This window comes from Myodes glareolus, chromosome 8 (genome assembly GCF_982192425.1).
Source record: "Myodes glareolus chromosome 8, mMyoGla1.1, whole genome shotgun sequence".
Classification (NCBI taxonomy): Eukaryota; Metazoa; Chordata; class Mammalia; order Rodentia; family Cricetidae; genus Myodes; species Myodes glareolus.
The window spans coordinates 79,323,684-79,349,719 of record NC_142033.1 but is presented as its reverse complement, the minus strand read 5'-3'; the positions used below and the strand labels follow the sequence as shown (position 1 = coordinate 79,349,719).

General features: G+C 45.2%; 2 protein-coding genes across 2 annotated transcripts in view; one reads left to right on the top strand and one right to left on the bottom strand.

Moving 5' to 3' along the window:
* Positions 1-61: 61 nt before the first annotated feature.
* Positions 62-18,523, bottom strand: C8H7orf57 (chromosome 8 C7orf57 homolog). Its single transcript, XM_048450118.3, has 7 exons — positions 18,322-18,523; positions 14,677-14,862; positions 13,072-13,180; positions 10,769-10,925; positions 7,486-7,583; positions 6,102-6,322; positions 62-1,054 (listed from the first exon to the last, which is right to left on the bottom strand). The coding sequence occupies exons 1-7, from the start codon at positions 18,374-18,376 to the stop codon at positions 1,008-1,010; spliced, it is 873 nt and encodes a 290-aa protein (XP_048306075.3). The 5' UTR covers positions 18,377-18,523; the 3' UTR covers positions 62-1,007.
* Positions 18,524-18,599: 76 nt separating this feature from the next.
* The window catches only part of Sun3 (Sad1 and UNC84 domain containing 3), a 34,731-nt gene continuing 27,294 nt past the window's right edge, over positions 18,600-26,036 (top strand). The window contains exon 1 of the mRNA XM_085692191.2: positions 18,600-18,646. Within this exon, the coding sequence (XP_085548317.1) occupies positions 18,615-18,646 (32 nt within the window). The 5' untranslated portion in view covers positions 18,600-18,614. The remainder of the gene's footprint in view (positions 18,647-26,036) is intronic.

The window sequence follows — 26,036 nt, the reverse complement described above, 5'->3', positions numbered from 1 at the left end:
GTAGCAAAATAAGTGAAGGAAAGAAGAGAAGGAAAGGAAAAAAGCAGAGGGAGCTGCATAATAGTGTTATATTATTTTTATTGAATATATATAGTCATTCATATATATTAGATATATTTTCCCATAGTAATATCCCTCTGATAAAGCAATAGAGATGTAAGTGTTCAATTAAGTATTTCAATTAAAGAACCAATTCGAAATTCAAACTTTAACCAAGCAAATGCATGATAAGTTAATTCCAGTGCTGACTCTATTTGGCTTTCTAGAAACTTTTCCTGATAAGATTATTCTTTTATTAATGAATAAAATATAAAATACATTTTAATGTTAATTACTAACATAGAAAACAACAAAATTTATAAAACAAGAGCATTGAGTCTGATTACTAGAATGTTTTTGTGAACCTAATAAAATAGCCTAATTGAGATTAAATATATTTTTTTACCTAAAGGATATAAAATAACAAACGTGCAGTATTTCTGGGCTTCAATTTGAACCCAATCTATTAGCAAAAATAATAAACTAGTGTTACAATGTTTTATCTGAAATACTTTAAGCTTCAAAGCATAATAAAATATTGTTGCAGCAAATTATGTCGCACGGCTCTGAAATTAGTCATTTCTGTGTAGCGGGAAATTGTTTCTATAAAGATTATGGGACCAAATAAGGGAAAAGACTGCAACTTGTGAGTCTCTTCCCTCTCAAGTCTTAGAGCAGTGCTCCACACTGTGGGACAGACAGGATGTTAGAGGCCTTCTTCAGGAAGACTCTGGGCCCAGAAATGACCAGGTCAGCAAGGCCATCCCGAGAAATGCAAGAAACAAAAGCCCACACTTACCCCATGTTTGCTATCTCAACTATACCCAAGTGATCCCAGTTATACCCAAGGCAAGTTGCTTCAAAAGACTTTACATTAATAAAACAGAACCGGAGCCTGTAAATAGAGCTGTCCATTGTCACTCTACAGATAGCAACTAAAAAGGTTGTCCCAGACAGCATATCCAGGCTTATTTGAGCACTGCTGGCGTCGATTCTGAAGGGGGTCCTTCTGCATCTGCAATGCAAATAAGATGAAGTCGCATTTTTAATACACTTAAATTTTAACTTATTAACTGAAAAGTATATAGCAAACATATTTCTGCTCCTATTCCTTAGGATGAACACAAAAGTCTGTAAAAATTGAGTTTGCACTCCTACCTTGCAGCACAAATCATGGTTTGGAAACAAGGCTCCCACTTTGGCACTAAAGCAAGTACCACACTTTCGTATCTGAGTCCTGCTGGTCTGTGATGCAGAACTTCTGCTTCAGAAGCACAGGACAAAACTCAGCAGTGTGGCTAGAGAGTTCTCTGTGTGGTGTCTGTCTTTCTGCTCACAAGTCTCACACCCCCTCTCTAACTGGGGCCCCTTCCCAAAGTCTGTAACTGAACCTGTGACCTAACAGCCACAGGTTTTATGTCAACACATCAAGAATGTCTGCAAACAGTCGTGTTAAAGTAGCAACAACCTTGTGTCTGGTTGAAGGAAAGGAATATTAATAACCAGAAAGTCTGAGTAGATTCATTTCCAAAAAGTTGTAACTCCAAGGCGAGGGTTTTCAGGCAGGGAGGGAGAAGGCACCATCTGTTTTAATTGTTGTTGTTTATAAAATGTAAACTGTGAACGGACAGAGGAGCAACCACGATCAATGGTGGAAAGAAATGTGGCATCAGCAGTAGCAGCCTTGGGAAGGGAAGGGGCCAGGGTTTTCAGTGGTGGCGCCTGCTTCCCATGCAGCAGATCCTCAGCCCCTTGGACCCCCACCCCAATCCTTAAGGACACTGTGCTTCTCTGTTTATGAGTTTGATGGCAAAATGTTTCTTTGTGTGTGATTAAATAGGACCCGCTGCCGGTGAAAATGTGGATTCCATTAGAACATCTGGATTGGATAAGACTTGCAATAACCTATTTTCAGAAAAGTATTAAGTTTACACCAGGGTCAAGTGCTATCCCTCAGTTAGATCTTATGTGTATACTGATGGTGAGGTCATTTTATTTACTTGAGGATAAAATGCAGAATACTAAAATATAGTTTATGTGGGTGAGCCTGTGTTTACACTGCATGCACATATGTAAAATAATAATGATCTAAAACTATAGGTGGAAGAAGAAAATAATAACAAACAAAAATAAATAAAGACCAATGACACAAGGGGAAAGACTAACAAAATGAAGATTTTGTTTTTAAGTGTTTTTAAAGATGGAAAATCTGTAACTAAAGTAGAAAAGGCAAATCGGAAAGAAAAGGCACATTGCAGTAGTACCATTGAATACCAAGAACAGTAACAAGATGGGTAGCCTAGATGCTCCTATATACACTCCTATAAACAGAGATCCTACTGAATCATGAGTACAAAGTGTGGCCAGATCAAAATGAGTAAGGAGGCTGAATCCATCATCTGTGAGAAAAAGACTCCAGAATAGAAAGGTCTGGGAACCGGCATGCTGCGGTCAAGCTGGGTCTGCTCTGGGTTGCTCCACACGGTAGACAAAACCGTGGTTTCTCAGAAATCTGCCATGTCCTGAAGGAATCGATTTGAAAGGCAACAGCTGAGGACCTTTCGAGGGAGTAGGCAGACGCAGGATGACCCTGTGTCCCATCCCACATTAAATGCCAGCATCTGTCCGGCACCACCCACAGAAGCACAGAACAGCGACTAGCTTATTGCTAATAGTAAAAGGGCAATCACCCTGCAAACTCAATAATGTAAATTGTGACCCTATACACACAAGGACCTATTAAAATCCTAGCAATAAAAGCAGACCAAAGAATTTACTGAATACACTCGACTGAGGAAAAGGTACAACATTTTCACTTAAACCTCCAAAATAAGGGACGAATAACACCACAATGGCTCCTGCTACCTCCAACTTGTCATCTGGCCACTCAGTGTACACATCAAAAACCAACAAACTGAGATCTGTCCCCAGGGCGTCAGCACAGCCTCTCCCCCATGGGTGACATAGCCTACCAGGATTGCTGTTTGTGCATGAGTCTCTCTTCTAGACCAGCTGTCCCTTCACCCACTACTCGTCCATCTGCGCCCGTCCTGACCTTTCGCTCTGTAGCCTTGCGGTCCCACATTTCACTTCTGCAGCTTGCCTAGCCCCTGGGGCTTGACTCGGCAGCATGGCTCACTACCTGATCCCTTTGCAGCCCTGCCAGCTCTTGGCTTGTCTCCAGTTGCCTCCCAGAGGTTCCTTGAACTCTGTTGTGGCTTTTCTCCCCTCTTAGGTGCACCTTGGCCTGCATCTATGCATCCGTGGACACCTATTTGGGGATGTGTGATGTGTGCTTGGAGAGTTAGTTAAGCCTGGAATGAAAGAACTTGAGCTTGCCTCAGGCAGCTATCAAGGGAGGCAGGACTACTTGGCAAACAGCTGCCAACAAAGCCATTGCTACTCGCGTGTGTGGTTGTTAAGTGTGGATGTGTTATTAGTCAATTAATTCTGACATGGTAGAAAGACACTGACATATTCATCTGTGTTTATGATATAATCTGCTTATCACAAGACATAAAATTAGACTCACAGAACAATGGGGGGGGATAGAGCCCCTAAATCTATCTACAGACTTAAACCTGCTTTTTTTCAGCAAAGGTAGAGAGACTATGTAGTAGGAAAGAACAGATTTTTCACTAAAATGTTATTGGAAAATGAGTACACATAAGCAAAATATGAAAATCGAATTTCGGCTCACACAACATACCCAAGTACAGACTAAAGGCAAAAGGCCTACCACCTCAAAGCCCCTGGAGAAACTGCAGGGGAAATCTTCCAGTGCTGGTGCTGGCATCAGTTCCTTTCCTTTTTAAAAGATGTGTTTTATTTATCGTTATTGCTTTTCTTTATGTGCATCTGTGTGCGTGGCTTATGTTTGCTACGTGAGAGCAGGTGCCTGGGAAAGCCAGTTGGATCCTTTAGGACTGGAGTTGTAGAAATTGTAGTTGTAGCCATCTGTTAGCTGCCCCCCGATGTGGGTGCTGCGGCTGAACTTGGCTTCTTGGCAATGAAGTTGCCTTAACCTCTAAGTTGGCGTTTCTTAACCTGTGGATCGTCACTTCCACAGGGGTGGATATTTACATTACGATTCATAACAGAATCAAAATTACAGTTATGAAGTAGCAATGAAAATAATCTTATGGTTGGGTCACGACAGCAGAAGGAACTGTAGTAAAGGCTCGCAGCATTAAGAAGGCTGAGAGTCACCGCTCTAGGTCATCTCTCCCGACCCCAGAGATGTTTGTGTATGATACATATATAAAGGTCTATATTATATGTATATAAACATATGTAGATGCTTATATATGTTATATATAAATATATGCTATATAAATACTATGTTACATACAAAATACTGAGCTCTGTGCTATACATAAATATCATATGTTTATATACACGTTTATATTACCAAAGCACAAGCACCACAAGCAAAATAGACAGATGAGATTGTATCAAACTAACAAGCAAAAGAAGAAATCAACAAAATAAAAATGCAATGCACAGAAAAAAAGAAAGCACTTTGAAACTGCTTTTCCAGTAAGGGGTTAGTGTCTAAACCACATAAGGAACTCAAGTAACTTAGCAAAAAAGGAAACTGTGGGTTTTAGAAATGGGCAAAGGAGCTGGGACTGGTAACTCATGCCTGCAACCCAAGCCCTTGATGTCTGAAGCAAGAGGATTGACACAAGTCTGAAGCCAACTTTGGAAACATAGGGAGTTCTAGGCCATTTCAGTTTACATAGTGAGATCCTGTCTCAAAATAAAACGAAATGCAACAACAAAACTTAGGCAGTAGGGATTCGAGCACTGGCCCCAGGCGTGCAAGTGCTACACGAACATACATGCAGATAAAACACTCATACACGTTAAATAAATAAATCTGAAGACTAAAAACACTGCTGGCAAGGATGTGAGGAAACAGAACCACAGACCACTGTTAGCCAGAATGCGCATGAGCACAGCATACAGAAATCGTCATGAGGCTCCCCTCACTCTTAGGTATGTATCCCAAAGAACTGCGACCAGGAGGTCAAGAGGCAATCCTCAGTCCTGTGTTCACCGCAGCACAGTTCACAATAATCAAGAGAAAATCTCAGAATCTCAGCCTAAAGACCCATGAGAGGATGAATAGAAGAAAACAAAATCACACACACACACACACACACACACACACACACACACACTTAATTAAAAGTAATAAAAATAAATTTAAAAAGATAATCCATATTCAAAGAATGAGAAAGAAGTCTATTCTGCTTCAAGTAGAAATGAGATATAAAACTCTATTGGCTCTGTAGCGTTCAAGAGCCCCTTTTCCCCAGCTGTAAGGATGGAGACTGATTGGCAGGTCACACTCAACATGGAAGGCCATACAGAGCTCCGCTCACAGACCAATACCACAGCATTTTAAATGTTTTTGAGCACAACCCCCACCCCCAGCCTTCTCTCTCACTACTCAAAGCAGCAAATCCCCTGAAGAAGGATAAATTTTTTCAGAACCAAGTTGTGGATAATCATCAGTGACAGAAACTGAAAACAGTCCTCGGTAAGTTTCCAGAGATGCAAACAAGCAAATTAGACTAATTCTGTAAATGCTAAAAAAAAAAAAAATACTAGTGTTGTATTTTGGGCATCTTAAATTATTCAGGGAAATGGAATGCTTGAACTGGGGCTTCCCAAGCACAAGAAGGCATCCCATGAAGGGTATCAAAGGACAAGCTCCTGAGGGACAATGGCAGTGTCCTATGACGACTCTTCACATTCGGAAGACTCAAACTGATAATGAATTTACACTTTGCTGTACCAAATGGAGTGTCAAGATTTTTGATAACTATAGTCCTGTAAGTCAAGGTTTTTTGTTCTCCTATCTGAATAAAAGAAAAAACCTCAAGTACACACAACCCACATGCCTGTCCCATGCCCTAAGCCTTCTTGGAGTTTAAGCATGGCTTTAATCTGCATATCTCTCTTGGAGATACACCAGGAGATAAGACAATCACCTACCGTCCTCAACATGAAAACATGGCATGTGTTTCCATGCACGTCATGGTGACCCTTACCTGGAGTTTTCTCAGAATCTTCAGGGGCCTCTGGATTTTGGGGTGTCTCTGTGTCCTCGGTACTTTCAGAGTCCTTTGTGGACCGAGTAGACACGGATGCCCTGGATGACTTCGGGGTCCTCTTGTCAGACTCAGCTTTCTGTTGTTGTAACCACTCATCTTTGTAGCCGTTGCTGATGAGTTTGGAAAAGTTGGTCGGTGAGCTGCTTTTGTGACCGGGCCTTAAAGAGACACATGGAAATGTTACACTTGAGGGCCGGGATTAATTTAAAAGGGAAATATAGAAGCAGTGTTCAGAAAACTTAACTTGTGAAGGTACGTCGGTACTGAGCTCTGCCCCCTCTCTCCTCTTTTCCCCTCTCTGTTTCTGTCTCTGTCTCTGTGTGTCCCCCATCTATCAGTCTCTTTCCCCATTTCAAACATAAAAATGGTCTCATTACATCCCTGTACATGAGGGATCGCATGCTTGGCCGAGTTTCCCAACCCTTTTTCTTCTTATTACCCAATTAAAATTTAGTCAGAACACCGGTATTCCACAAGGAGGTCCTAGAGCCCCGCCCCTGTGCTAACACGGGACTACTTAGGACAGCTGTGCCTGTCTTAAGACCTCTTCCTGTTGTCCGCTCACTGCACAGCTCTGCCTTCTGCCATCTGTCGCCTGCTTCAGCTCACAGATCCGATCATAATTAACACTGAAGAGCGGTAGGGCCGTAATGTGAGACTTCCAGTCAGGCGGGTGACAAGCACACTCTTGTCACCTCCCAAGCCACAAGTTTCGGACTTATGAATCACCTTATTAAGGATTTTCCTGGTGAGTCCCTCCCCGTCTGTCCCAATGTCATGAATGTGACTGTTCTGAAGACTCATTCAGCAATTCATGACGTCTGTTTTCTCCTAACTAGACTTCTGGCAAATAAGGTGACACAGGGATCTCCAGGATTTCTCTCTTCAGCTGGAAGACCAACAGGTGTCAGTATACCAAGGGAATCCCCAGATGAATGCAGTGTCAGAGTGCCTGCATTCAAGGTTGAGACACCCCTCACCCCATGCTCAGGCTTTGATGACAGGAAGTTTCAGGACCGAGTGCTTGAGCAGGGACAAGTGGCCACAGGCCACGACCTGTGCCGCAAACAGGCTGCAGGAGACCAGGCATGGGACCATAAAGGAAAAACCTGTGTTAAGGAAGGAGCAAAAGTGCAACCAGGTTCTCAGACCAGGCTGGGCAGGGCTCTGTGGGTATGGCGGGCAGGCGCTACCATTGCAAACCTGTCTCTGGATCGAGCTGGGCAGGGCAGTGGGTGCCATCAACTCACAGTTGCCACCTGGGTGGAGGACAGAAAACCGTCATCCAAACAACATTCATTCTCACAAGGTGGATACTTACATAGGAGGCAATGACAGCCTGCTTCCTTCAGGGTCTTTGTGACTAACTGGGGTCCCCACTTTGCTGGGATTTTTGGAATTAATGGCTGGAAGTTTCACCTGTGTGAAGAAGATCAAATCTATGAGTTAGCGTAGAAGAAAGGACCCCAAGAGCAGCAAAGATACCAGTACTGGACTTTCAGTATGGTCACAGGCTGTTACAATAAAATAAAATTAAACAACCTCTACTTCAACAGGATGACTTCGAAAGAGGGCAAAATGTGCTTCAAGAACAGTTGCTGTGTTTAAGGAAAGAAGTCCCCTGCTCAGGAGAAGGACAATCAATAAGTGTTGGGGATAATTGATATTCTGAGGGGTCTGGCTGGACGGAGGGATCCACCAGCCCATATACATTGGAAATGTAAGTATGGTGAGCTTTGTGATAGCCACCAAGAACTGGAAACAAAACGAATACCCAACAACAAAGGAATGAATAAACAAGCGGTATCTGGTCTAAGATTACTCAACAATAGAAAGGTCAAGGGCTCTGACACATGGTACCACATGGCAGAGGTAGGCTAAGTAATCACTAGCTTGATGACCCTGTTTTGAGATTCTAGAAGGTGCTGTGGGATAACCCTGCTGTACGCTGTGAATATATGTTGTGCTCATTGGTTGATGAGAAAGCCGCTTTGGCCTATATATAGGTCAAAGGCAGAATATAGCTAGGCAGGAAAGTCAAACTGAACACAGGGAGAAAGAAGGGTAGAATCTAGAGAGACGTGAGCTAGCCTCCCAAAAAGCAAGATGCCAACAGACCAGTAATGCCACGGCTAGGTGACAATACATAGATTAATAGAAATGGGTTAATTTAAGGGTAAGAGCTAGTTAGTAATAAGCCTGAACTATGTCAACCAGTTTGTAATTAATATTAAGCCTCTGAGAGAATATTTAGAAATTGCTGCGGGATGGGACAGGACAGAGAAACCACCATTTACAGAAGGAAAAACGCGCTAAGACTTATCCCAGTTAGGGTTTATTGCTACAAGCACCATGACCAAAAGCAACTTCATTTTATGATTCTCAGGTAATACTCCATCTCGGGGGGACATCAGGACAAGAACTCGAGGCAGAGATGATGAAGAAAAATTGTCTTCTGCTGATCCCTGTGGCCTGCTCAGCCTGCATTCTTATACGACCCAGGACCACCCTCCCAGGCCTGACACCTCCCACCATAGTCTGGGCCCTCCCATGTCATCCATTCATCAAGAAAATATTCCACAGACGTGCCTACAGGCTGATCTGGTGGAAACATTTTCTTACTTGAAATTTCTTTCAGACAACCTTAGCTTGTGTCAGGATGACAAAAATTTAACAGTCACAAGACTTGAAAGAGACCAGAGACTGCTAGAGATGGGAATTAGGAGGGTTTGGTGACAAAGGGGCTGAGACATCCGAGAGGCAACAGAACTGCTCTGTAGCTCAGTGTCTACTGTGCTTACACGAGGTGTGCATCTGTCAAAAGTCAGTACTGAGTGACAAGCCAACTGTGCTCTGTGCAAATGGCTTCAGATGAAATGTGGAAAGAACATCCCCCAATCACCATTTAGAATGGTGATACCTCTGTCCTAAGGACAGACAGGTCAGAGTCTACAACAGGCTGAGTGACGGGCAGGGCAAGAGCAGAGGATTCAATGGGTGTCCCATTCTTTGCTAGGGTGGAGAAGGCAGGTCTCTGAGAGGCAGGAGAACCTGTGGCAATGTGACAGATGAGGTAGGGTGGCATGCCAAAGTCTAGGACAATAGTCAAGTGTTGAAACGATTCTCACATTAAAGTCCTTACCCTGTCGGTGCCTAGAAGTTTTGCAAGATTTGAGAAGAGGAAAAGTCCCCCAGTTCTGCAGAATAGACATTTAGGGGAGCTTTGTGCCCAGTGGTGATTTGTGGCACTTCCCCAGGGCCTTCAGGACCACCCCTCCCCCCACTATGACTCTTCCTGAATTGTATAACACCTTCAGCTAGTGTACAGTCAGTGTTGGTGTCTGCAATCCTAACTTCCTCCTTCCTTAGCATTGAGAAGGTGGCGGACAGACTGGTTTCAGGTATTTCTGCAGTCAGCAGAACCCTGTGTGAGTGATTACTATGTGAAGTCAGGCTTTACAATGGTGCAGCATGTTTGCTTTGTAAATTTTCTCAGGCTCTGTGCTGGAACCCTGGTTAACAGCCAAGCCTTCCATGTATTGCTTAAAGTTTTATATAGTCAATCACTTACATACACATCATCAGGAAACAGGCCTGGTCCTTAGTAGAGTCCTTTAGCAGGACTTACAGCAGTGACCCAAAGCCTGAATCACAACTGGGCACCGGGGCAGCTTGAAGAACAAACACCAAACACAGCAGCCAACTGGTGCTATCTTGATATTCAACTACCAAGTCCCCACATGAACTGAGGGTATTCCTTTGCCCTCTGAAGATACTGAGAAGCTAGGCCTCATGTGTCCAAGACACACCGATCCCCTTGCTGTTCACATGACAATGGTGCCCACTCTCGTTCTCAGTCCCAAAACACAACTGCTATTTTAAGTATAAATGCTACCATTTCACTCTTGAATTTTGATGTCGAGTACAAAAATTTGCTTCCAGCCTGGGTGCTAGTGGCAATGTAGAGCGCTTGGCCTGGCCCTGGCTATGCTCTCGTGGGCTCGAGGAAGAGTACCGGTGTAGAACTCACAGCCCATCTGCTGATTATGACTTGCTTCTGGGATTCCTAGATGCTCAGATATGTCGGGTCCTCTGCAGAGGCTTCACCTTTCCGGCCAGTTATGACCTCACAGCCGAAACACCCCTGGGCATCTCTGCAGAAGAAAATACTTCCTCTTCCCTCCCTTTATCAGCAAGGAGCACTGTGGGTAATTTGGACTTAAATAAATCCAGGCGCAGGACGTTGAACACATGTAAACACATCCTTGCTCTATATGTCAGATAGGAAGTGGTAAGCCAGTTTTTCCGCAAGATAACCATTAACTGGTTAGACGCCAGAGGACAAAAAGCAATCTCACCTATAAGGCTAACATACACAGGAAAAAAAAATGAAAGAAAATGTGACTGCTTGCCTCTTAGTAGTTCCAAAGTTAAGACAGAGCTCAGAGCACAGAGCACAGAGCACAGAGCACAGAGGGAGGGCTGGACCAAGACTGCAGGCGGCATGAGTAGGCGGCAGCAGCTAAGGAGCAACTCCCTTAATTACTCCCGGAGTCACAGAAGCAAAGCAGATGCAGGCGACGCCCTCTCGCCAGCATGCTTACCTTTCTCTTCACATCTTCAAGTTCCTCGGCCTCTCTTTGCCAAACGGTTTTCATGTCAAAGTCAAAGGGACCTCGTCTGGACTCATAGCTGCCATTGGCCTGACCAGGGTTGAATTCTTCATACACCATGTAATCTGGCATGGAGACCACGGGGACTCTGCAGGGACACACAGGACAAGTGACAGCCTGGCACCTGGCACCAGTTCTCTCTCTCTCTCTCTCTCCTCTTTCTTTTTATTCTTCCTTCCTCTCTTCCTCCCTCTACGCTCTCTCTTCTTTTTCATTTCCTCCCTATCTCCCCACTCTTCCCCACGCCCCTTTTTCTCAACCCTCTGGTTCATCATCTCTCCACTTCCCCATCTTCCTGGAAAACAAAGGTAGGCCTGTTCCTCTTCCTGCTGAATAAACACATCGGCCCCTCCCTGAGCTAGCTAGCCCCCAGGATCCTCAGAACAACAAAAGAAATCACAGGGTGGCATTCTAAAGTATGAGCGTATAAAACAGATAAATTATAATTACTTCCTGGAGACTAGCATTTGCTACTTTGTTCCCCTCAACGAGATAAGTGCCCACAAAACATTTACCGTTTAACATCATCTACGCTAATAACCACCCGCTGCTCCGTGAGATGGCCAGTTTTAATGTGGGCACAGAAGCAGACACCTGGTCTTCCCACACAATCCACTGGAAAATGTCAGCTTCAGAAGCCTCTGCCCTTCCTCGCCTGTTCCTGATCTCCCCACCTGATTCCCTTCCTTTTCTGAACTTAGCACAAACTTTAAAAAAACAAACAAACAAACAAACAAACAACAACAGAAACAGGGTTTCATTATGTATCCCTGACTGGCCGGGAGCTCAGTATGTAAACCAGGCTAGGCTTGATCTCGGCTTTGACCTCACAGAAATTCTGCCTCTCTGCTGTTAAAATTAAACCTGTGGGTGGTGGTGGCACACTCCTTTAATCCCAGCAATCAGGAGGCACAGAAAGACAGGCATATCTCTGAGTTTGAGATTAGCCTGGTCTACAGAGTGATTTTCAGGACAGCCAGGGCCATACAAAAGAAAATTGTTTTGGACCACAAGTCTAGCCTACAAACTATTCATTCTAAAAAAAAAAAAAAAAAAAAAAGGTAGGAATTTAATATTCACTTGTCACAAGCATGTACAAGTATTATGTGTTATTTTTATTTTTATGTGTTAAAAACAAAAATAAAAGCCAAGATAGTGGTGGCTGCCTGGTACTTCAGCACTTGGAAGACAGAGGCAGAAGAATCATGAGTTTGAGGTCAGTCTGGGTCTCAAATTCAGAGGTTCCAAACAGCCTGGGATCTGTTTAAAGTATAAAATAGCACACCTTCGAATAAAAATACAAAAACAAAACAGGAAGAACCAGGATCCTGAAGACAAAAAACAAAACAAAATAAAACCCCCGACAGCGACAGTCAAGAGACATTGCATACTGCCCGGGAGCATGGAAAGATGTCTGTGCCGGTCCAATTTTCTTTCAGGAAAAAAAAATATAAAACAAAAGGCAAGTCTCTAAAAAGCATAAATAAATAAATAAATAAATCCTAAAATCAGTTTTTATGCTTCTTCTCAGACTTAGAGAGGTGTTTGAAGGGTCAAGTTTGCACGGTTACAAGCAAGAATCGTTAGATATTGTGACAGGGTAGGGGCCCATGGCTATTCACGTCTGTGATCGTCTTAGAGTCTGAGAGCTGTGTATGTTTCTAGTTGCATGTAGGACCTTTCATCCACAGTGAGAAGAAAGCTTTGGGGCAGGCAGCTCTGTGATAGGCAAACATGGTCAGGGCCCAGGGGACAAAGAATAAAAACCTAAAACTGTTAGCTAGTAAGTGGCCAAAAGAACCACACCCTGAGGTGACACGGCTCTGCGTCTCCTTGGCTCTACTTTCCTGCCAGCTTAGGCTACATCTCTCCGAGTGTTAGTGATCACATGCACTAGTGCTCAGGGCTGCCGCGGCACACACTTTCCGCCAAGAAGATAGTCGTGATGCTCCAATTCAAACTGAGATTGGTCAAGCTTGTTTTTAGGACGCTTTTATTTATTTAGCCGCACACATTCCACGGTGAGCATGTGGAGATCAGAGGATAAGATGCAGGTGTCGTCTCTTGACGTCTACAGTGTGGGTCCTGGGGAATCAAACTCAGCTCGTCAGGCTTGGCAAGCTGCTAAACTCCTTTTCTGGCACCGATATTTTATGCATATTTAGAGAGAGAGAGAGAGAGAGAGAGAGAGAGAGAGAGAGAGAGAGAGAGGTGGGAGACTTAGAGATACTTACTGTCGTTGGTGGGCTGTCGGAGGCTTGCTGTGGTGGATATACCAGTCTGGCAGGGAGTAGGCTACTGGGGAGCCCTTTCTGGTCCCAGGGGCAAAGTGCTTCAGCAAATCTCAAAGAGAAAGGGACACCGTTATATGTGGTCCTGCTGCCCACAGGACATGTGGCATTACCAACACTCCACACTGGGAGCTGGGACATCTTCTCTAGGGTGGCCTCTACACAGGCTGAGAGCTGAGTGTCCTGCTTGGTCGTCAGACAGACATCCCTCATGCACCCTCCACCTCTCATGCCCTCTCCTCTTGAGTGTGCGCAAAGCTCCTGGTCCTGAGCTGGCATCTGTGCCAGTCACCATCAGCACCCCACCAGGGGTTCATCTCTCCACTTCCGACATCTCCAGGGGCTGTGCGCAATGCTTCTCAGCCTTCAGCTACCTCCACACTCCTCTCCATCCTGTGGCAGTCTGATCAGCTTGGTCCCCCACTGTGGGCCTGCTCCACGCACAGCACTGTTTCATAGAGAAGCTGCTCCCTCCAGGTTCCCAGACAGGAAGTCCCAGATGGATGCATCAATGACTTTGTGGCTACTCAGGAAGGTAGGCAGCAGAGACCCCTTCTCAATTGGCTCCTCTCTCCTCAGTGACTTCCTTCCTCTCATCCCTCCTCTCCCTTCCGTCCACTGGTGTCCAAGGGCAGTGAGTGGTAAGAACTGGTTTTGCTAGGTAATCCCAGCAGTAAAATAATTCCCAATACCCATAGCGTAGCCATGGTAGCAGCAGAAAGGGTCCTGACTTTACCCCTCTCGGTGACAAATCTTTAACTTTCCATTTTAAACTTCAAAAACTGCTTGCTGTTAAGATTTTTCAGACTTGCAGACAAACTGAAGGAATGATGGGAATTCCTCTACACTCCTAACTCAGACTCTCCATGCATATCCTGCCTGCTTCTTATCTTTCTCTTTCTGTCCCGTGTCTCCCATTGTCATCAGAATCTCTGCCCTGTTTGAGTGGCGTGTTGCAGGCAGGTTTGCCTCTTCACCCTCTGTGCCTTCGCCGCTGCTCACAGAAGCTAGTCCTCACATAACCACAGCGCAGAGAAGACTGTCACTGGGTCACTGACGGCCTCCATCTGATTTTTGCTAGTCTCTGAACCAAGAGCAAGGAGGTGGATCTAAGAAAAGGTTTCCTTGATGCTGCACCCCATCTGCTCCTGGCTGAGTCAGTCAAGTGGTCTAGTCTAGGTTTGAAACGCTCAGGCATAGACTTGGCCTCTATTTCACCTATGATATTCAGTGTCGGGACAGGGTCGGCCCAAGGGAAGAAAGAAAAACTTTAGTCTCTCTCAGTACTGGGTGCTCCAAAGCCTAGTTGAGACATTTGTCCCTTAACCTCTGATCAGTGATTTTTAAATTAAACTCAATATGTCTTTTTTGTGTGCTTCTACAAAAGTTGATTTTTACTGAAGACTATGCATACCAATGTTCTCAATGAGCCCAAGTTTCCAAAGGCTTGAACAAAGCATAGAGTTACCATAGTTACCACAGTCATGTGCCCAAGTTCAGAAATACCCCTTTCTCGGCTCACAGAGTCACTCAGTTCACAGGGCTTACCAGGTCTGCCGCCTTGCTTGGCCAGTTTCACATACTCCGAGTCTGTTTCTTTTATCCAGTATCTCCGAACACGGGGCATGTTTCCATTTGGGGTGTCTCCCAAGTCACTGAGCCCCGGGATCTGGGATGCGGGTGGGGCCCCCACAGCCTTCTCAGAGCGCTTCACAGGTAGGTGGTAATACCAATCTAGACAGGAGGGAGACCAGCACCTAGTTAGACGGGATCTGGGGACAGGAGGCCCTCTACTACCTGACAGTGTTCTGTGTATCACATGTGTGCCAGGCAGTACATAGCACAGAGCATACAAACGAGGAAAGAATGGCCAGCTCTGGAACACGTGTGACAAATCAGGACACGACCAGAACAACCTAGAAGACAGCTAATTTTCCAGAGTCCTCAGCCACATCGGTCACTGAGGCAAACAGAAGGAACATCACCTCCTTCCTGCTCCCCTGCCCTCCTCCCAAAGCCTCTTCCATTGTTTCATTAATTCTGGGAACTAGCCAAAACCCCTATGTCTGTCTTCTTCCCTCCTCCTCTTGCCCTCCATACCCCAGAAAAATGCGTAGCTATATTTCTGGTAATGTTGGGAGACATGCAGACTTAAATAAATACCAAATCATTTATATCATTTAGATCATTATGGATAAACCAGATACTGGGCCAGGATTTGATATTTGATTCACATATTAAAACACTAATATTTCAATTCTGTCACAGACACACAATCTGATCAAACTTGTTTGTCACTTTTACAAGAGCAGAAGGAAGTAGGCCAGGGTGTGGCCCAAGAAGCTTCACTTGCTTAACAGCTGTGTGGGAAGCCAACATCTGCCTCCTACACCCTCCAGGAGCTGGACAGCCCTATATCCCATTCACTAGGCTGGAGCAATCACTTTATGCAAGACCTTTTCAAACCCAAGTCTTCAGAGGTCTTCCGGGGAATGGTGGGTGTAGACTGTGTGACTTCTATCCTAAGGAGAGAACTATAGGAGCAAGGAGATGAGTGTGGGCAACTTGCCCCTCCTTCCTCCCCAGGGTGGCATCAGTCCTCTGCAGAAAAGGGGAGGAGTTGAGCCTGGCCTGGTGAAATGAAGACACTCCCTAGACCCTGAGCTGATAGCCTACAGGGGAGATCCCCCAAGTTGACGTGGAACCACCCTTAAGACTCCCGGAGACATTCAGTGCCAGAGTATGAACGTCTCTCAAGGGACAGATGGATTAGCAGAATCTCAAAGTCCTGGAGTTACTAGTGCTGATATATAATCATACACACACACACACACACACACACACACACATACACACACACACACACTACACACATACAGATGGGGGAGAAACAGGGCATACTAACGGTAGGCACTTTAGATAAGTCTGCGTCAGAAATCAACCATACGCCAAAATACAAAGAAGTAAAAAAATACCATACCATCAATGGAAAAGTTGGGAAACAAAGACTTGGGAACAGTAAAAAACAACAATAACAAAACCAAACCCAAAATTCTGTGGGATGGATGCTGGCTGTGTTTCATGGCACTTGCCAGACTCATGGCATTCAGAGTCAAACACAGAGACTGGTCCTTTGTGGCGGAGTGACGGCAAACTTCATTGTCTGTCTGACTCAGCCACAGTATCCAGACTTTGTACAGGTACTACCCCTGCTGCCTTTGTGAAGGTATTTTTAGGATGGGAACTATCACTTACACTTGCATCAGAGGACTTAGAGTAAAGCAGACGATCCTTACAACAGACAGAGTCTTCTTCGTTCAGTGGCATCTTAAGAAAAATCAAGGAGAGGGACTTCTGCCTCCAGATGGACTTTGAACTTGATCGGCAGCCTCAGCTCTTCCCCTGCTCTCCAGCCTGCCCTGCAGATTCTGTACTCGTGGGCCCCACAAGCTAGTGAGCCAATGCCTACAAGAGATCGCTCCCCCTTCACAGGTAGTGGGGAGCTGATTAGTCATGCTGCTCTCAGAGTCAGGGCATGGGGAAACAGCACCGAATACGCTAGAATAAACATAGAAGCAAGAAGTCCCTGTTCTCGGACGCTAAGCGAACACACTACCAGTTTTTTTCTTAGAACTAAAGTTGGGCTTGCTGCCTAAAAGGGAAGGCTATTTTACCTGGAAGCTTTAAATGTCTAAAGAATACTTATTAGCTGAATCAGCATGATCTAGTTTCAAAGATTTGCACATAGGATTCCAGAGAATTAAGAGTCAGAATTCAGCTCAGCTCCCTGTTTCTTCTTTTAGACAAAAGTCATTTAGTTCTTGCCTCTCCCTCCCTCCCTCCCTTCCTCTCTCTCTCTCTCTCTCTCTCTCTCTCTCTCTCTCTCTCTCTCTCTCTCTCTTTCTCTCTTGATTACTAATTAATCCACAGAGAACAGTGTATTTTCTGCCATCTCATTACTGCGAGCTTTGGATAGGTGCTGAGCACACTAAGGCCTTTATGAACATGCACACAGGGGCAGCTCAGAGATCTTGGGTCCCATCAGTAAGGACAAACCACTGCCACCCAGCACACGCATGTAGGAGCAAAAGGGGACACAGAGGTATCTTTTTAGCTTTTATCACTACAGATTGTTTGTACCCGTGTGATACCAGATCAACCACTGGCAGACTGCTTTTCTCTGTACAGTTTGCCCACTTAATGCTGTGCCCTTATTTTTATTTATTTTCCAAATGAGGAAACAGAGGTCAAAAGAGAGAGTGGACCAAACTATAAATTGCCCCAATTTCTGGCCTCTAAACTACAGGTAATGTACAGTCTGTTCTTTTTAGGTGGTATGGCCTCAGAGAAAAAGCCATTTGGCAGGAGTACTTATTCCAAGGGCAGCTTACTTCCAACTCACAATACCTCGTTTCCCTGCTCTCTAAAATGGGGTGATGATTTCTGGTGGGGTGCTATAAGTTGCATGTGTTAGTGTACATAGGCTTTGCCGAATACACCTGGCACTGAGTGTCTATAAGCATGGTTCACACTTCCTAGGACATGGAGAAGCCACAGGAAGGTTACAGAGCCTGGGACCGGGTCAGAACTGTTTACAGCCCACCCCAGTTCTCAGTTGACTGTCACCAACAACGAAACGGGCTAGCATACATAGAGGGTAGGGAAAGTCACACTCTCGTTCTCTCCAGATGAGATGGCTCCAGCAGTTCCCTCCCAGATGAACACCAGGCCCTCTTTACCCTCTTCTGTCCCCAACCCTTCTCTAGACATAGGGGAAAAACAAGAGAAAAGCGATGTCAGCGTCAGGAAATGTCTTCCTTCCCTATTGGTCTTCGAAACTGGTGCGCACAACCCAAGAACCTTCAATGAATTCAGCTTTCCCCAGATCCAGATGCTGAAAGCGGGAGACATTTGTCTTGGTTGGGGCCTAAATTAGGAGCAAAAGCTAGGAAGTCAGTGATGTACCTGCTGGATGCTGTCAAAAATGAAACTTTCCCAGGCAACAGCCCAGATCAACATGTGAGAGTTTGCGGGGTTAACTTGCAACAAAATGAATTTCAATGAGCGCCTGCACTCGGTACTGGAAAGGGAGGTAGCACTGTTGCCTAGCGTGGAAAGGTCTTGGTTTTAACCCTTGCACCGAAACAGAAAAAGTCGAGGCACCTACCCTTCCTCCCATCCATCCTTACTCACCGCAGGGAGCGTAGCGGTGAGAGGTGCTCTGCACCTCCTTGCTGGTGTTCCTCATGGCCTGGTGCACGTCCTCGTCCGGGAGAGAAAGGAACTGCTGAGTCCGGATTCTTCGGGTATCTGGGCGCTGCAAACCCGCCCGCTGAGAGTAGAGGCTACAGGGGCAAAGTCAGTGCGCTCGTGGTTCCGCCCGTCTCCAGCTGACACACCTGCAGACGCCTCACGCCCAAGAGCTGGCACATCCACAGCGAGCACACCGCAGCGCAGCGTCCACGCTGAATACCCAGCAGGGACACATGCGACAGAGTATTCAGCCCGGGCGCATTTGGTAGGTACACTGCAGGGGTGGACAGCACCTGGCACGTTAAGCGGGATAAACAGCAAGGGCACGTGCACGCCAGGTAGACAGCAGGAGTATACCAAGTGTCCTATAGGTCATCACGGGCCGCAGAGTTTAGCAGGCTTTGAGGTCACTACGAGGCTCCGGGGTTTCCGGATCTAGGGTTTTCAGTCCATGCTGTTGAAGTTCATATCGGGAGGGCTGGCTCCCAGACCGACTCCAAACTCCCAGAGAGTTGCAGAACCACAGCAGCACGCGTCGCTAGGGCAACGGCCGGGCAGCCAACCAGCGTGTGCGGCGCGTGTGCCCAGAGCTAATGGGAGCAGGGCGCTGAAACCACTTGTCAACCGCCTCGGCCTCCACCTTGCGAGATGGGGCGGGATATGAGGGCGGGGCCAGCCCTAAATGCTCCTACAGTAGCAGCGACTCCGCCCCAAGCTCCCTACTGGAACCCAAGTTAGCTAGAAGCATTCACCACAATTTTTAGGCAAGAGCTAAAAAAAAAAAAGAAGAAAGGACGGAAGGACGGAGGGACGGAGGGAGGATGGTTGGGAGGGAGGGAGGGAGGGAAGGATGGAGAGAGGAAGGGAGGAAGGAAGGAAGGGAAGGAGGGAGGGAGGGAGGGAAGGAGGAAGGGAGGGTGGGAGGGAGGGAGGGAGGGAAGGATGGAGAGAGGAAGGGAGGGTGGGAGGGTGGGAGGAAGGGAGGAAGGGAGGAAGATTGGAAGGAAGGAAAGAAGGAAGAAGGAAAAGAAAAAGAAAAAGAAAAAGAAAGAAAAAGAAAGAAAGAAGAAAAAGGGAAAAGAAAAAAGTTGGGTAGGGCATAGTGACAAAGGTTTATAATCCCAACACCTTGGTGGGATGTTGAGGCAGAAGGATGAAGAGTTCAAGGTCATCTTGTGCTTCATACTGAGTTCTAGAAATTGGCATGTGAGTCAGTTAAGTACATTCAAGAAACACTGTCTAATACTTGGGACACTCCGATAATAGAAACGCCTGCAGCTTGGGTCAATATTCAAATCACTGCACAAAATACCCTTTGTCTTCTTGGCGAGGAATATTTGTTTCATAAGCCAAGACATCAGTTTTTAGAACATTCTTAACCCTGCTTCTACTATAAAGAGTTTCGAGCTACAAACTTTAGCCTCGTGCTTATCCTGAAGGCTTCACACCTCTCGGACCAAATAATCGACATAGCTATTCACTTCCAATTCCTGCAGAAGTTAAGGATAAATTATGAGAACTGTCTAAGAAATTCTATTGACAGCTGAGCTGTCAGTAGCCGTGGTTCCCTCCTTGCTAAATTTTTCTTTAAAATTCAAATACCAATCTTTTCTGAAATAGTGGGTATTTGACAATTTGATCTAATTGATGTGCTGTGTTCGTTAGACAAGTAAAGCCTAGAAATCTAGCAGAAGGCAGATAATGTACGACTGGGTGAGGAGGTAGGGGTGTGTGTGTGTGTGTGTGTGTGAGAGAGAGAGAGAGAGAGAGAGAGAGAGAGAGAAAGAGAGAGAGAGAGAGAAGATTTAGCCTCTGGCTGTGCCCCACCCAGCTCTGACATGATAGATCTCAGATATTCAGCTTGCCCGGTCACATAGTACCAGACCTCTCTACTGAAGAGCAGTGTCTTTGTCCCACGGTATATAGGTACTTAGCTTATCACCACACACGAGTGCTTCCATTCCTGGAAGTCACACAATCACCTGACCAGAGGCTCATAAGATCAAGAGAGGTTATTTTTAAAAACAGCTGATCATAGTAGCTGGCACGGGGGTGACTTACGCATGCCTTTCTGGTCCCCAACCGGGTTAATAGAAGACCTTGGCACTTTCCCAAGTTAAAATCATGAGCTAAGTGATGATGAAGGGTGCTAATGCTTGAAAAGGCAGCTTTGACCTTTGCTCTATTATTGAACTGAAGGAATTTGTAGGAGCGGTTTCGGTAAGAGTCTAGGCACATGCAAATGAAAACTGACACAAAATTATTAGCCTGTTTGCACCGAGAGACACCTCAGTGTTTTTATTTCCTAAGTTTCCTCACATGTGTCTCTGTCATAGAATGGCTTCTGCCTTCAGAAACATGGGCTATCCCTTGTCACGCAATCTCACATTATACTCTTTTTATCTAACCTTGTTGCTAGACATATGTAGATATTTCCCTGCTTATAAGCATTTTGAGAAAAGGAAAAAAAATCGTATGTGCAAATTCCAAAGTTCCAAAGCCTCTGGCCCTTCCTTCTGTCTCCGTTGGTTCACCCTCGTTGAATGCAGCTGTGTCTTCAAACCAGCCGGACTTTCCATGTTTCCAATTCTTTGCATCTTTGCTACCAGCTACTCCCAATAGGGCACTCACAGGCATAGGTGTGAGCCCCTTCCCTGCCCTTCGTTCCTGCTGTAGGCTCCACCTCTCCTTTGATCAGGCAATGTAAAATTATAGCACATTTTACAAACCAAGATGCTTTAATTTCTTGTTTTCTGTTCGGTGACAGTTGAACTACTCTGAAAGTCAAAATCTTCTTTTTGACATGTGTTTATGCCATATAGTAGTTTGGGTTGTCAACCTTATCAGAAAAACAAGGGCACCACACTGATGAATATCTTGCATATCACCGTAGAACCTTCATCTGGCGATGAATGGAGATAGAGACAAAGACCCACATTAGAGTACTGAACTGAGCTCCCAAGGTCCAAATGAGGAGCAGAAGGAGGGAGAACATGAGCAAGGAAGTCAGGACCATGAGGGGTGTGTCCACCCACTGAGACGGTGGGACTGATCTAATGGGAGCTCACCAAGGCCAGCTGAACTGGGAGTGATGGAGCATGTGATCAAACTGGACCCTCTGAATGTGGCTGTCAATGAGGGCTGATTGAGAAGCCAAGGACAATGGCACTGGGTTTTGTTCTACTGCATGAACTGACTTTGTGGGAGCCTGGTTTGTTTGGATGCTTACCTTTATAGACCTGGATGGAGGTGGGAGGACCTTGGACTTCCCACTGGGCAGGGAACCCTGACTACTCTTAGGACTAGAGAGAAAGGGAAAGGTGAGGAGGGGGAGGGAAAAGGGAGGCGGGGAGTAGGTGGAAATTTTTAATAAATAAATAAATAAATAAGAAAAAAAGAAAAATAAGGGCATCGTGTCCATAGCTAACATCAAGAGAAGCCCAATTCTGTAAACATTTTCTCTGTGCCCTCTGCACAAGAAAAAAATGGGATATTTTGATGTTTCATTGTTGAGCTATAACTAACACAAATTTTATATGTGTTATACAATTTGGCATTCAGTACGTGTGTACATTGTAAAATGATTACCCCAACCAAACTAATTACCATGTTCATAACCTTTCATTGATCATTTTAGTGTGGGGTGGCGAAGGAACACTTACCTTCTAGCCTTTCAGGGGATTCCAGGCAGGATGCTTAGCAGCAGTCACGTACTTCCCATCATTTATTTATTCAAGTTTTCCTTCTGTGTGTGGTAACTGGGAAGCTTACATAAAACCCTGTGCTCTTCCACTTTTCCCTGACATCTTTTTACAGACTCCAGTTGCTTTGACTGTCTGCCATCCTTCCAGAGTTACCGTGATCAGAGATCACCTCCAAATGTTTACCACAGAGTTTCCCGTCTGCATGTTAGTACCTACCTCCCAGCCATTTAAACTTGAATAATCATCTGGGTTCCTTTTAAGATATGTCTTACAAGTCATGGCCCTCTCTGCTTTGTTTCTGACAGTGTGCTTATCTCTCCTATTTCTTGTTAAGGTTTTTAAAATTTCATATGTGTTTCAGTCTTTTGTCTACACATATGTATGTGAATCATGTGGACAAAGGAGCCCTGAGAGGCTAGAGCACTGGTTCTCAACCTTCCGAATGCTTTTTAAACACTTCCTCATGTTGTGGTGACCCCAAAACCATAAATTTACTTCATAGCTACTTCATAGCTGTAATTTTGTGAGTGTTATGAATTGTAATATAAATATCTGATGTACAAGATACCTGATATGCAACCTCCGAAGGATTTGCAGCTCAAGGGTTAAGAACCATTGGGTGAGAAGAAGGTGTTCTCTTCCCTGGAACTGGAATTACAGGCAGTTTCTAGCCAGGACGTGAGTGCTGGGAACTGAACCCAGGCCCTCTGCAAGAGCAGCAGGCGTTGTGGGCTGCTGAGTCATCTCTCCAACCTGCCTCGCTTATTCTTGGGGGAGGGCAGCTTCCCCAGGAATGCTTGAGTGGGTGACAGTTTTGTTTTTCCTTCAGAATTCTGAGCTCGCCGTCTCCCCGCTCCAGGTCCTGTTGAAGGTCTATGTTACATGACAAGAGATTTCTCTTAGTGCTCTCTGTCTTTTGATGATTTGGTGGCAGCACCTCTAGGCTGTTGAGGGGGACCATGCCTGCAGTGATCCGAGAAGAGATGAGAGTGAAAACCAGTTCAGATTGACTTCATCAACCTGGGTCAGCCTGTGGGAGGAGGCGTTTAATGCCAGGCGGCTCCTTGTCAGCGTGTTTCAAACACAGTGCAATCTGGGAAGAGGTTGCCAGGCAACAAGCATTCCAATTCCAGGTGCACAGTAAAGCTTAAGCTATGACTGCATAGAAACTCCTTTACAATGGACACGTGACCGCGAGGGTGGGTTCTACAGCTGAAAGGCCTAGTGTGGTCTCTGATCAAGATAGCATAGAGGCCAGCAGGCTGTGAAGCACATGTGAACTCTCTCCTAAGGATGGGTAACGGTCTAGAGAGGCAAGAACCTGGGATCAGCATCCTGAGGGATTTGGGGTGAGGTTTAATTGTTTAGCAAATGGTAGGTGACATCTGCTGCCACAGATAGCAAAAAGGTCACCAGGTCATTAACAATACCTACTTCCAGCTTTCTGGGCAAGAAAACAGGTATTTTTTATCTTCCCCATTGAGAAGAGGCCATGTTTTTAACCTTTCTTGTTTCCCTAGTGATCTGTGTCGATTTTTTTTTTTAAATTATGTAGCCCAGGCTGGCCTTGAACTCACGATCCTCCTGCCTCTGCCTCTTTCAGCAAATCCTACCGGCATGCGCCACCACAACCGGCTACTGTGCCGATTTGATCTAACACTTTGTTTTGCTTGGGTGTTACTGTTCCGACTTTGTCTCGTTATCTGTGTTCTCTAGCCCTTCACCCAACTTCTCTAAACTCTGCATTATTTTTTTAAGCAGGTAGTTAGTAGATCTCAGTTTCCTTGGGGTCATCACCTGAATCTTATTTTTTTTTCTGATGGTATCCTGCTTGCCTAATTCTTTGTCACCCCTGTAGACATGAAAGTCTGTGTCTCTGATGGAATGATGGCATCCCCAGTCTTCACACACTGATTTCAGCTGGCAAAGACTTCATCCTGTTGTGTCTTCAGGCTGACAGAAAAGAGTCTAGAGCAAGTTTCCATCAAACAACTTGACTGCTGCTCTCTTCCACTGTATAATCTGCAGCTAGAGACTAAGGCACTGCGTTAGCATGCCTCCAGCACACTGATTAGCAGGGTCGACACTGTGGAGAAGCAAGTTCAAGATCCACAGTGGTATCTTCAGACACAGGTCTACTATTCAGTACATGAAAAGATACAGGTCCTATGCGGTCTGCAGTGGATTTCTCTGTTTTACTAAGAGGGTCCCTGAGGCCGCCTCTGCTGTCTCTTAGGCACAAGTGAAGAAGACTGGGAACCAAGTCAGAGGGCTGCTACAGAGCCAATAGCTAGGCCTAACGCTAGCAGGCCTGTCTCTAAGAGTAAGATGGACTCATTTCTTAATAGGTTCCTTGGTGGCCATAACAGTTGCTCTTGTAGCTCAGTTCACAGACTGAAGTAGAATGACAGACATGTGTCAGGATCTTCCATAAGATAAAGATCAGTGGGACTTTCTCTTGGCGGATGGGTGGGCATGTCTCCTGTCATGTATCTGGATAGATAACCCAGATCATAGCTACAGCATTAGCTGTGTTTTAAAGATGCTTCAGGATCTGATGTTGGATGATTGACATGCTTGCCCCAGGCCAAGATGTTGGCTGTGCCTCCCCATACAATCTCTGTGTGGCCAGGACTACCAGGACTATTTCCAGGCTATGTGATTTGGGGGAGGGGCTCTAACTTGGTCCCAGATGACGTTTGTGTTTCCAGGTGGAACTGAGGATAGTATGTGTGCCATCAAGGCTAAAGTGAGAAGAGTAATGTCTGGGTCTTTAGCTGGGGCCACGGTAAGTAATTCTGTCACTGGGCAGAAGGGGTCTTCCATCTTACAATGTCCCTCTTCAGTCCAGGGTTCTGCTGGTACCTCAAAACTGCCCCCCCAATCTTAAAGCATGCATGAAAGCACCATTATCCATAACGTCCACCAAAATTATAAGCATTGGGAATACGAGCAGGAGACATTTTTCTTGAGTCAGCTTGCTGGCACTGGTCCAAAAACTTCAAATTTAAAAAAAAAATATATGACTGGGTCTATTAGGTGTTGAAAGTAAAGTAATTGATCACCCTAGAATTATATGATCCAAAGAAGCCAGGTCACCCTGCCTTCCTTGCAGCAATTTGGTTTCTAGATTGTGACTAAAATGCACTTTGGTGTGCATGCAGAAACAGGCAGTGAACATGGTTTTTTATCCCTGAAAATAAAGTAAGCACACACATCTGTGGGAGAATGAGTGGATGAATTGCTGTATAATAATGTGCAGGTAGAATGACCAAACTAGGTTAATATAGCTCAGGACATATGAAATTGAAACATAACATAGGACATCATTTATTACATACATATATATTTATAAACACATTTTTAAAAATTATATGGAAATACAGTATTAATTTTAAGTTAGTGATTTACAGGGGAAAATGCGAGGAATGAGACTGGGGGAGTTGGGCCTTACATTGTGTTTCTGATATCTTTGAGTATTGAAACAAACATATCTGTTGCAGGGGAGGCTGTTTGTTGGTTTCCCCAGCAACTTAGACCTGAAATAACCACACAGAAACTGTATTAATTAAATCACTGCTTAACACATTAGCTCTACCTTCTTATTGGCTGACTCTTATATATTAATGTAACCAATTTCTATTAATCTGTATGTCACCATGAGGTCGTGGCCTACCAGCAAAGTTTCAACACATCTATCTCCGGCAGCAGCTCCATGGAGTCTCTCTCTCCCCGCCTTCCTTCTTCCAGCATTCAGTCCAGTTTTCCCCACCTATCTAAGGTCTGCCCTCTCAACAGGCCAAAGCAGTTTCTTTATTCACTAACCAATAAAAGTAACACATAGACAGAAGAACCTCCCACACCACATATCAAAGCAGCCAGAGTCTTTGGAGCAAAGCAATAGATGCATAGAAGATCTTTCCATTGTTCATTAGGTCTGACGTCTGATAC

Excerpts from the sequence above, each read along its gene's own strand:
- C8H7orf57 (XM_048450118.3), bottom strand. The coding sequence starts at position 18,376 with ATGAGGAACACCAGCAAGGAGGTGCAGAGCACCTCTCACCGCTACGCT. Across the intron at positions 14,863-18,321 it reads TCACCGCTACGCTCCCTGCG|ATTGGTATTACCACCTACCT; the intron begins GTGAGTAAGGAT and ends CCTCCTGTCTAG. Across the intron at positions 13,181-14,676 it reads CAAGCAAGGCGGCAGACCTG|ATTTGCTGAAGCACTTTGCC; the intron begins GTAAGCCCTGTG and ends TTTCTCTTTGAG.